The sequence below is a fragment of the Micropterus salmoides genome, unplaced genomic scaffold (assembly GCF_014851395.1).
Source record: "Micropterus salmoides isolate LMB-PRFRI ecotype aquatic unplaced genomic scaffold, ASM1485139v1 Ms_hic_scaffold_7, whole genome shotgun sequence".
NCBI lineage: Eukaryota > Metazoa > Chordata > Actinopteri > Centrarchiformes > Centrarchidae > Micropterus > Micropterus salmoides.
Genome location: NW_024044459.1, coordinates 34,304,292 through 34,316,327, shown reverse-complemented (window position 1 = coordinate 34,316,327; position 12,036 = coordinate 34,304,292). Strand labels below are relative to the sequence as shown.

At 40.1% G+C, this 12,036-nt stretch overlaps 1 protein-coding gene across 7 annotated transcripts in view; it reads right to left on the bottom strand.

Moving 5' to 3' along the window:
- The window catches only part of arvcfb (ARVCF delta catenin family member b), a 228,171-nt gene that overhangs the window by 41,371 nt on the left and 174,764 nt on the right, over positions 1 to 12,036 (bottom strand). For all 7 annotated transcript variants that reach the window (XM_038702628.1, XM_038702622.1, XM_038702625.1 and 4 more), the window contains 3 exons: positions 8,930 to 9,047; positions 8,610 to 8,781; positions 4,207 to 4,278 (listed from right to left, as the gene is read on the bottom strand). In XM_038702628.1, the coding sequence (XP_038558556.1) occupies positions 4,207 to 4,278; positions 8,610 to 8,781; positions 8,930 to 9,047 (362 nt within the window). The remainder of the gene's footprint in view (positions 1 to 4,206; positions 4,279 to 8,609; positions 8,782 to 8,929; positions 9,048 to 12,036) is intronic.

Here is a 12,036-nt window from a genome sequence, read left to right as displayed (position 1 = left end):
TCGAATTAAATAAAGATTTGATACTTATCGTGATAATTAGCGATGTCGAAAGATATAAAACTTTTTATCGTGACAACATTTTTGGTCATATTGTCCAGCCCTAACTGTCTGTATGAAATTACGCTCACTGTGCATGCACTACAAAGGTATACTGGATGCTAGTTTCATGCACTGTATGCATGTACTGTATTTCACATCCATGATCATATTCTGGTTAATCTGTTGCACATGCCATTTTCTAATTTATATATTTTTTGTAATTTTTTTTATTTTGTCGTTCCGCAAAATACAACAAATGATGACCTCTTTTTCTTGCTGTCAGGAGGTCACCATCATGTTTTCTAATGTGCATTGCAGTATGTCTGCACGCAAGTCTGCAGCTGTCTGTGTCAGTACTTAAGTATGATCAAAGCTTTAGTCTACGTGATAAAAAATAGATGCTGAATTTAGAGATTTATGGCACTGGAGTACACAGTGCAGTCTGACCTCACTGAACAGTCTTTGTCTCACTAATTTGATTTCATGTTTGTTTTTATGTTGCACTTTATGCTGCAAAACCAATTGCCCTTCAGGGACAAATATCATTGAACTTGAAATGCGCATGTGTACTTACTGTCTACAATAAGTCGGCTTGCTACAGACAACAAATGAATCATCTTAACCCATGTTAAAAAGCTTTTAATAGCTAGGCTGGCTGTACCTACGTAAAGAAAAAAGGTCAAAGCCCACCTTCCTCATCTGTCAATGTCAAATGATTTGTCTTAGCTTCGCTGGAATCTGCACACTTGTACTCATTTACTTTGGTTGCTGGAGCTCACTGAAAACACACCCACATGCTCAGAGATGTTGTGAGGCTCTTTTCGCTCTCCTGCATCGTGACACCGCTCTAACAATGCAGTGGAGAGACACGTATATGAGAGAGCAGATGAAGAGGTGAGGGGAGGATGAGATGAACACTGCATCAAAGCTAATGGCTAATTAATTTGAAGTTGTGTTTCTTTCAGAACAGCCAACAACTGTTTCTGCCGTCTCTCAACCTCCTGAAGCCGTTCTTTAACCTCCACTTTCAGAGAAAAGCAGCCAAGATCTGTACAAGTGCATCACACATCACGCCTTGCCCACTCTCCCCCTCCTTACCTTTCTCCAGTCTAAAGGTTTACGCTGTAGTTTCAATTAACTGCTGGGAAAATGTTTCATCATCTCAGGGGCTGCCGCACTCACTGGCTCTTTAATTAAATGCGTCTTTTCACACTTCTTAATTACTTTTGTTACAGCCTTTTGTTTGCCTCTGTTCTGTGCGGCCTGAAAAATGCCAGTAACTCGACTTCTCTGCTGATGAACGTGCCTGCAACAGGTCGGACAAAATAATAATAAATTGGGGAAGACAAAGTGGCCACATAATGAACTAGAAGGATGAATCACAACAACTGGCAAGGCCAGTTTTTCCAGGCAGAAAAACACCTGACATTGGACTTTTACTTTGAAAAGAAAGGCAGGCAAATCTCTTATGTAAATAAACAATCCCTCATACATAAATGACAAAAAAAGTTTTCTCAGATCCTTCTAAAACTTAACTACTTGGTTAAGAGCTGCTTTCTGTTTATATGCTACGCTTAGCTAATTAAAGCTTTAGTCTGATTTTACTGTACCGCATATTTACTGTACAGACAACTCTTAGCAAGAAAGTGAATGTGTATTCCCAAAAATGTCATGCTTTTTCTTTAACAAGCTGCAGAAATGCCTGAAAAAGTGTCACATAGTTTTAGTGCTACATCATGTGAATTTTATAGCCTTAAAATTTACTTTGACATCTCGCTGGTCTTATCAGCTTTACTTCCGTCACAGCGGGCAGCTGTACGCTATACTGTTCAGCATCAAACGTCAGACAGATAAAGTAAGGCACTTGCTGGTGAACATAGGGGAGCATTTAGCAGCTAAAGAGAGAGAGCATTTTCTCAGGAGACATTGGTGACAAAACGTTTAGTATCAAACTGCATTTAAAACAGTTGGGAAACTTAAAAATACCCATCAGGCATGGCTGTTTTGTCTTTTTCTCTTGCAGTCTCTTTTTTCTTTTTCAGACACACACATCCACACACAAACAAAAGATTAATCATTGCCCACTGCCAGGTTCAGGCTGGTCCCGGCGTTGACCTCTCTGTCTGACATCAGATCAGGACCGGGATACACATGTAATCTCCCATATCTCCCTCACCCTTCTCCACCGAATGACAGCTGCTTCCTCTATGTCTCTCTGCAATCTCTCCACAGATGACATGGGGAGGTGGTGGTTTGTGGTGGTGGCGGAAGGGTGGAGCACAACACAACCCACACAAACATACATTTTCATAGACAAACAAACAACAAAGGACTTTTATGGTCTCACAGCCAACAGAACTGTCACCTCTAATGTTTCCCAAAGAGGAAGATGTTATAAATGTGCTTTAAAAGTCAGTGTGGGCTTAGCTCTAGTGATTAAGCTTATTACCCATGCACCTCACTGCTGTTGTTGGCCTGTGTGTTGAGCAAATATACGTCAAATATGATTTGTCTGTCTGCAAGCAAGAAAATGCCGAGCACTCTCACGAACACGAACCCACACACATTTCAACTGTATTTGACATTTAGGCCTATAATGATAATTGCTTTCTCTGGATTCAAAACTCCGAAGGGTGTTCGGAGCACATTGTGTAATGCGATCTCACCACAATTGTAACGACTACAGATCCACATTTGCAGCATGCCAGCTTGTCTTTTACCCATGAAAACCCAGTGAGTGGAATATATTAATAATCATCGTTGAAGCCCATCGTCTCTACTTTACTTTAGGAGTGATAAAAAAGGGCCAAAATCAGCTTAACTTGGAAAAGCACAGCAATTAATAGTTTAATGAGAGCCCACTTTGCCATGTTAATTCAGCTAATTAGCAGTCAAACAGGAAGTGGTATAGACTTTGAGTGCCTGCCACTATACATTGATGAAGGTGCTGATGTGTAAATACTACACAAGGGTGTGTAACATTGGCAGGCAAATTCCACAGACACCACTAGACAGCCGCTCACATGCACACCTTCCCACAGAGGAAAGTATTATACAAACTCACACACAAGCAAACACACATTCTATTACTGTCTAGATGCACTGATGTGTCCTGCATACTCATTTTCCTTTACAACTGTTACAAATGCCTGTCAGTGTCAAAATGCTCAAGCAAAGAGAGAATGAGTGCACGTACACATTATGATTGCTAGAACCAGTTAAACCGTCTGGGGGCAAAGCTGTACTCTTCAAAGCGCCGGGTGATGAGTTTGACAACCTACTTTTGTCATATAACTGATCAGCTGTTATAATACATTATTTATATACATGGTAGATAAGCAGGAAAGAGGACAGGAAAGGAGAGGAGACAATTACTATTCTATCCTGACTACGATAAGGTCAGCCATATAACAGCAGAGCAGTAAACAGCAAAACACCTTTTTCTACCCAGCTTTGTATGTTGCTGGCACAAGACCTACCCTGCAGGGCTGCAACGAACGATTATTTTCATTTTGAATTAAAGTGTTTTCTCGGTTAATCTATTAAATGTTTGCTCTATAAAATGTCACAAAATGGTAAAATAATGTCGATCAGTGTTTCCCAAAGCCCAAAATGACATCCTCAAATGTCTTGTTCTGTCCGCAACCCAAAGATATTCAGTTTACTGTCATAGAGGTATTTTCACTTACATAAAATAGAGAAAATCCTTACAATTAAAAATCAAGAACCAGAAAATAATGGGCATTTCTGCTTGAAAAATGACTCAAATGATTAATGGATTATCAAAACAGTAGCCTATTGTATGTCCATCATCTACTCACTCCAAGGCTCAGCAGTCACCAGTGAATTATAGCACAGTAAAATGCAACAGACAAAACTATTGATGTCCTTTAGCTACAAACTTAGGCTGCTTTTTTATTGCAAATTGCCAATTAACCATGCCAACAGTCGACCGTTACAGTGAAGGCACAAAACCATCAAACAAAGCTAAATGACCAGACCACCTCTTTCTCTGTCAAAGGCCTCAAACACTTCTGTTGACCAACACACCTCATCTGTCTCCAAGCAAACTAAACCTATGTGTCTTTTTCCTGCAGGATAACACCTAAATTGCTTTCCCCTGGGGTATTCTCACTCGGGAGTGAAAGTGTTGCAGAAGAGGCCTACCTTTTGACGGCTCTGCGCGCTTGGGCAGATCCAGCGTGTCGTAGTTTTTGTCATTCTCACCATTTTTTCTGCCTGGTTAGAGGAGAGAAGAGGGAAGAAAATGTCAGTGTCATGTCCTAAGACAAGTGGATTATAAAGGACAATGTTATCTACACCAGTATTAGACCGATATTGGTTTGGAAGGCTGACATTTTTAGACTAAAGCTGCGAGTAGTCAGCTGCATTATTTTCATGATGAAAGAGCCTCTCTGTCTCTGAAATGGCATATCGGTCTAATCCAGGTTTACACACCCACCCACAAAAAGCATGAATGTTTGCATGTAGACAGAGAGCTAGAAGCATGATATGTTAACACACATAAATTCCACCCTGCCTGCTGTTGGCTATAGAACACAAAGATGAATTGGCATACATACCAAAAATATGTACAAGCAGAAGACCACGCATGCAGATATTGCTGCATACACCTTAAAAACTTAAACTTCCCAACTGTAACTGAAGTACTTCCTTAGCAAGAAAACACCTTGAATAATGCAGTGGAAGAAGGGGCATGGAGTAGAGGGGTGTGGATGACTGCAGATCAGACAGCTAATGGCCATCTCGCATGCACATGGACATGCCCATGGGACAGTGCAGAGATACAGAGACAAAAAGGCTGATTCCTCAACTAGATGGAAGTGAAATTTCCGGTCACTGCAGTCCCTTTGGGAAACAATCTCACACATTTAAGTTGCCTAAATCAAAATCAAAAGAGCATAAAGTGTTTCCTTTTTCTTTAGCCAAAAGTTGGCTTGTCTTACCATCCATACCATGAGCTTAAAATTTTAATTATCCAGTCTGGGCAAATCAGCAATGCTTACAATATTAGTTGGCTAAACTGGGCTGTATTATATTACTATTATATTATTATATTACTAACCACTCCTGCTACTTTAATCTACAACCCACTCTATCAAGCTATGTGAGGGGATTAGAGAAGATGGATAGCAGCAACCGGCCCTGTTTGAAACAGGCTGTTGGTAGGATGGTAGCTTGCAGTCATGGCAGTGAAATTGTACCCCGCCACCCATTCAAAATACAAAACATTGCTCTCTGTCAATATCACTCTTGTGTTTTTGGGCTGCTGGCAAACATGTTGTTTGTATAATCTGTATTCAAACTGTGCTCTTGGTTTACTGTTTCCACCACTTCCAATCTTTATAGAAGGCAAGATTATTGACTTCTGGCTCCAGCAGAGTGGTTTTAATTTTCTTATCTAAGAGTAAAAGAGTAATTCCTAAAATGTCAAAATATTCCTTTTAGGACCTTTCCAACTAGTTAAGAACCATTTATTGGATTTAACAAAAACATCCACGTGTTTGCAGGGAAAACCCCAAATTGCGGCACTACATCTGGATATTTGCAGCTTCGGTGCAAATCTGTTTCAGTATCCATATCATTCAAAGCCTCTGCACACACATAAAGACATAGACTAACTGGGTCTGCAGCATAGCTTGACATTCATGCTTAAACACAACAGAACGAATCAGAGGTGAATAGTTAATAGCAGTTTGTAACAGCTGTTGGGATTAGTGTTATCTGGAGTCTAGAAGGATGTAAACTTCAATGCAATCATAGATTTTGGGGATAGACTTCAGGTTTTAATTTTCATTTTTGCATCTTTGACAGATTAGTCCAGCTCTATTTTACATCCTGACAGACACTGATGGACTTACCTGTTTCCCCAAGTGGTGCCTTTACCTTTCACCAATCTCAGAGTACCAACTAATTCTTACAAAGTGTGAAGACTGGGAGAAGTGGAGACTATAATACTGGGCAACGGTATGTAGGTAGGTGTGGTGAATGAATGCATGTGGAATGAGTGAAACTCACCAATTTTCTAAAGTCCTTCAAGGAACTTTTTTCAGGTTTTTGGAGGACACCCAAAACTACTTCTAACTATAATTCTACAGCCAGGGGGAAAGAGAAGGAAGAGAGTAGGGAGGATGGCGAGGGGGAGGAGGAGGAGGAGAGCTGAAGTGAGAAAGTTTGAAGGGGGGGCACTCACCTTGATTAAACCATTCCTCTATAGTTAGCCAAGGAAGCAGCAGCAATGCCAAAAAACACAAAGCAGGGAGAAGAGAGAGGCATGGTGAAAAAGACGTGTGTCAAGAAGCTGTGCAATAGATATGAGCAGTTTTCACAAAAAGAAGTCATCTCTTACTGAATAGGAAAGGTGAAAGAGTGAAGAATAAATAGAGCAACAAGGAGAGAGCAAAGACAGAGGAGGAAAGGAGTACTTTTGAGATAGAAAAGAGGCTAGATGGGAAGCCATTAGCAGTCCATAGGTGTTCTCTGGGAAGCAAGTTCAAAGAGTTGGTATCAGTGGGATGGCTTTTTAGACAGAAAGGGAGAGGGAGAGAGAAACAGTCAAATAGCCAGAGAAGTGGAAAGCACAGAAGGAAAATAGGAAAATATATGAAGATAAGCTAGCAAGCGGGAAAGAAAGAAAAGAATAAAAAACAAGAAAGGAAAAGACTGAGAAAGAAAAGAATCCGCTTCCACTGTCAGATAGGAGGGCAGCAGAGACAGTCACAGTTAAACATACACATAGAAACAGCACACGCTGCCAGCATTTGTATAAGTGCTTCATTAAAATCACTGCGTGGGAAGAACAGAAATGTGCTCAAAGAGATGGAAACAACAGGCAAGAATCAGACTGTTTATTAGCTAGAACAAAGCTCCAGATGCTTAGCGCGGGTTGATCATAATAGTATATTTTATATGGAACGTGACATTAAACTGTAGAGGAGGCCAAACTTAAGGTAACAAATTACCAAGCATACTGCCAGCAGTGTTTCTTACTATCTGCCTCCAAGCTCGTTTATAGCTGCATTTTAATGTTTCTGTACCGGAGCCTCGTGAAGAACACCTTCAGGGTGTGCAGCAGCTAAACACATCTCATTATTCAATGTGAATGTGTGTGTGTGTGTACATGAGAGTACTCATGTGGTTAATTGGTGTCTTTATGAATTTGTATACATGTAAGCTAACGTGTTGTCCTGACCCCTGAACCAAAGGATTCTCCAATAAGTCGTTAGAAGTCAAGGGTCACTGGCTGGTGGTCACGCCTCATTGGCTGACTGATTAATGGCAGCCATTACTGTTGTACAGCAGGGAGATAACAGTGTCGTTTAGCTAACAGCCTGGGAGGATGCTAATTAAGAGGTTGCTGCTAACAACATGCGTGTGTACAGGGCACATCTGTTAAGTTCAGTCAATAACGACAAAAAGCACCTGACGCGACAGGCGGGGTGCCATGATAGACGTCATTTGCTGAAGAGGTTGAACACAAATGTCTCATCATAGTCTTGTTTGGAAGCTAAGATGTTAATGTGACAGTAAATATACAGACTGCCTCATCCTTAATGTCTCCACACACTAAACACTAGTTTAAAAGCACGGTGCTGCGGCTTGTTCAAATGTAAAATCCAATGTGTTCCTGCTCTGCATTATTCTCCATTTGAAAGTGTTAATTTACATATCGCAGCATTTCAGAGAACTGATGGCCTTGCTTTGTTGTTTACCCGACTCTCTTTAGGTGTCCCTGTACGTGATGTCTTTACTTACTGTTTAATGTATTTTTATGAGCCTTTCAATCCCGTATACAAACCAAATGCCACCCAGGACAATAACGTTCAAATGGAGTTGTTAAATGTAATTGATAAAAAAAAAATACTGACAAATTGAAGAGAGTAAACAAGTAACATTTGTTTTCTGGCTCAGTCAGGACATGAGCAAACAGTTTTTAGCTCATTTATGTCAAATTTAACCCCTATTTTCATGAGAATGAGAGAGGAAGGGGATAATTGCATTTGGGACTTCCACAATATATAGACTATTTGCCCATTAGATGTGACAGATCACTTCACACTTTCTAAAATATATTTCTAAAATATTGTCATTGTCAAAAAGGATTTGTATGAGCTCAGCGCTCATCTCGAACCAACAATAAACGGAAATACAACAAAGAAGAGGAGGACAAGAAGGAAAGAATCGTATCTCTGCAATCCAGCTGTCAAAATTTCTGCTCTGCTCTTGGTTTATAATGTTTTTGTACAGCCAACAGATTTCATGAAAAAACTAATTAAAAGAAGGCAAAAGGTGAAAACAATAATTTGGACTATGAAAACATTGCATGCAGCTCCTACCAATCATTTAAGCAAAATATTATCCACTTATAAGGAACTCACATTAAGACAAACTTTTCTAATTAGTCCTAACTTACCTGTTACGCACTAAAAATCTTAATAATTTATAATTAAAATATTTATTGAAGTGGCAGAAATCTCATTTTGGCATTTACATTTATGATGAGTGTTAATCATGATTTTATTTTTGTCTCCCTCTTTCCCCTTTCTCACCTTTGGCCTTCTTGCCTCCGAAGCAGCCAGCGTCATCCTTTTTCTTCCTCTGTGGACCTGCTGAGCCAGGGGCCTGTAGCGCTGAGGGGTCCTGGAACTTTTCGGCCCCTGGCACCTCTTTGTGGACGTGGTAGGACAGGTTCCTCATAATACAAACACAGTTCTCCACAGACTAGAAGGAAAGACAGACATAGAGGTTATTATCTAAGTTCATCTATGTGGTACTACTGGACACACAACAGAGGCCCTGTCCTGTGCAGCTTTTTGTACCATTTGCAGTAGATAATACGTTTTTGTAGGTGAGTCAAGCGTTGTCCTACCTTGTTGTCCATGTCTTTCTTCCCTACAGCTGATTGGAGAGCGTGCAGCAGGGCGTCCACCAAGCCTTCACATTCCCTCAGTCTGCGCCGAGCCTCTGCCCCGTCTGAGCTCACATTTCTTGAGGGAAAAAACACAAATATTGTCAGTGACCATGAGAGAGTCATGTAGAAGAGCATCAGATAGATTACGAAATAACTAACTACACTGTTGTCGGGACATACATCTGCTCAGAACTGCAGAAACCTGCAGAAATAGGATTCACAATGCAGGTCTTCCGCAGCAGCGCCTTAAATTTTGCGCAGCCTTTCGCCAGCAGATGATGTGAATTTTAGAAAGATCTGTCACAGGTTTAATGATTTTTATTGATATTTTTAATTGTTTTGGACTGTTTTAAACACTTTTATCACATAAAGCCCTAAAAATAAGCAAGACAATTCTCTATTTACATGTACTACTGGTATTACTACTGCTTTCTTCAGAGTTGCAAGAAATGTTTGCAATCACAGAAAATATAGCTCAGTGAAATATCAGGAACAGGATATAAAATCCAACAAAACATAAAAAACATCAAGACAAAAATAAAAACATCTGAAGTGTATCGGTGCATCAAAAAGAGAAAAACCATAAAGGATTTGAGTTGTGCTTTAAAATTTTCTTTTGTTGTTTTTTTCTTATCAATATACAGCATTACTGTTATCTTAGTCATCAATGACTGGTAGGTGTATGAAAAAAGCCCAATATCAGCAAACCTATACTACCCAAAAATGTGATCTTTAAGGTTCCATGGCCTTTATCCTCCCTATCTGCCTCAAATGTATTAAAGCTCAATGGCTTTAGGAATATTCTTAAGAAATTATTCATATAATTACATTTTTCCACAAAGAAAAATGCCATCTATGTCATGTCAGCCAGTGCCCTGAGCGCAGCTCCTATAAACTCACAGTAGCAGAGCTGGTGCAGTCTTAGTGCAGCTGTCTGACTGACTATGAAAGGCAGGGCTTTAAAGAGGGTTAAGGGAAAGCTGGGGCTCCCCGCTCCTCACCAGGGACTTCATTTATGAGGGCTTCCAACCTACATAATCCCATTAGCCGACCTCCAGTTAGTCCTGTGGAAGAGTGGCAGCCTTGTGGAGGTAAGCAGAGCTTCTTTATAGTGCAGTGTGGACTGAAACACATGTCACATGCAACACCTCTACACATGTGGTTTTAACAAAAAATGTCAGCGGCATATTGCGCTGTACTTGAATTATATTCGATTATTTCTTCTCTGCTTACTAATTATTAACGTACAAATCACAATGGATATACATCTCTACATATTAACATACACGTTGAGTAGAACTCCATGCACACATAACCACATCACCTGACATACACCTTTACACACAGTATCTTTGCCATTTTTCTCTGGAGTGAAGACCCACAGAACCATCCTGCAGTTTGTGCTAATTAAAACTAATCTTTGGTAGAGACACGCCAGACAGCAACAGCCATCTGGACCCGCTCATAAACCAAACCCATCCGTCTTCAGCTGTCAGAAAATGGTCTCCACCTACCCTGTAAACAGATCCAAAGAGCAAACCACCTTGGATTTATTTGACAGAAGTGTGTTTCAGGGCATACAGACAGAAGAGTTTTATTGTCAGCTGTTTCATTTGCAGTTGTCTTTCAGGGAGCAGTTGTCTTGGTGGAAGGTTTATGGGCGGTGCATCTGTCAGTGAGGGAAGGTGCTGCTGTCACTGGACAGATTATCTGGTGGTGTAATATTTAGTTTTAGTTGGGGTTAAGGTCCAGAGGTGCTGATGATTACTGATCTATCTGGGAGTTTGCCTTCTGTTGTTGTGTTACTGCACTTTCTCTCCATGAAAGTAAGTAACTTTCTAATCCATGGATCTACTGGATTAATAAAATCCCTTATCACTATAGATCCACAAGACCTCAAAATACCAATCAGCCTAAGTGTTTATTGCTCTGTTGCACCTTAAACTATGACCTGCTAAACATCGCATTGTTATTGTGATCATGTTAGAATTAAGTTCAACGGTGTCTTGTAAATACTTGTACAATGTTTATTGCTTATTTCTGCTGTTTTAAAGGTGTAATTCAAATAAGTAGTGTTATAAAAATTTAATATTATATTAATATCTTCCTTTCAAAGCAGATACATTTTCTGCTTTACATGTATTTTGATTGTCAGAGAATACAATGACAAAATACCAAAATACAAGGATGCTGCAGTTCTAAGAGAAATACGAGCATTATTTTCAACCAAGTGATGAAATTTAAAAAATACAGTTAATTCTTGGAAGGTCATTTATTATTAATCAGAAAATAGCTAGCTCTGTGGAAAAAAAGAGTGTTCTGACATCATGGTTTTCAACATGGTGTGCTCTTGTCATTCCTTTTCTTCTCATCTCAATTATTTTTTAATGGCAGAAAGAAAAGCGGACACCACAAAGAATCAGCAGCATTTAAAAAAAGCCTCCCATTGTGAAAGTATTCAGGCCATCAAATTGTCCATGTATACCATATTGGTGACGTTTCCCAAATCAGGATAATTTTCCTTTTTCGGGTCTCATTATGTCCGGCCCACTGACGGCTGTGAGGCGTCACTGGGCTACAGGAGGCTAGAGGCTAAAGGAATAAGTAGGCGTGAATTCAGATGTCTGTCTGTGTCTGCTGGCAGCCTGTCACTGTGATCTGGATGTGTCTTTAGTGTGTCTGCTTTATCAGATGAAGTGTGGGTGTGAAGGTCACGCAGAGTCATGTGGCCATCAGAGGACAATAGAGCAGCTGGGACGAATAGACTGGAGTAGGACTGATGGAGATGGATGGAGACGTGGCTGACCTCTGCTATCATCCTGCAAGGTCAATGGCAAAACCGCAAGACCATATGTATATCCTGGGGTTGGTTACCCTTTAGGTTTCATTGATTCTGACTAAATGTCTGATTCAGGTTATGGATTCTGCCTCCTCTTATTTTATCCTTGTTAAAATTATTCTTGTTCATCAGAGTAAGAAAACAGCATTAGCATATGTTACATATGTCAGCAGATTTTGGCTGCTAGAAACTCATGGGCCTTGTTGGGAGGTAGGGGTGGCTAAAA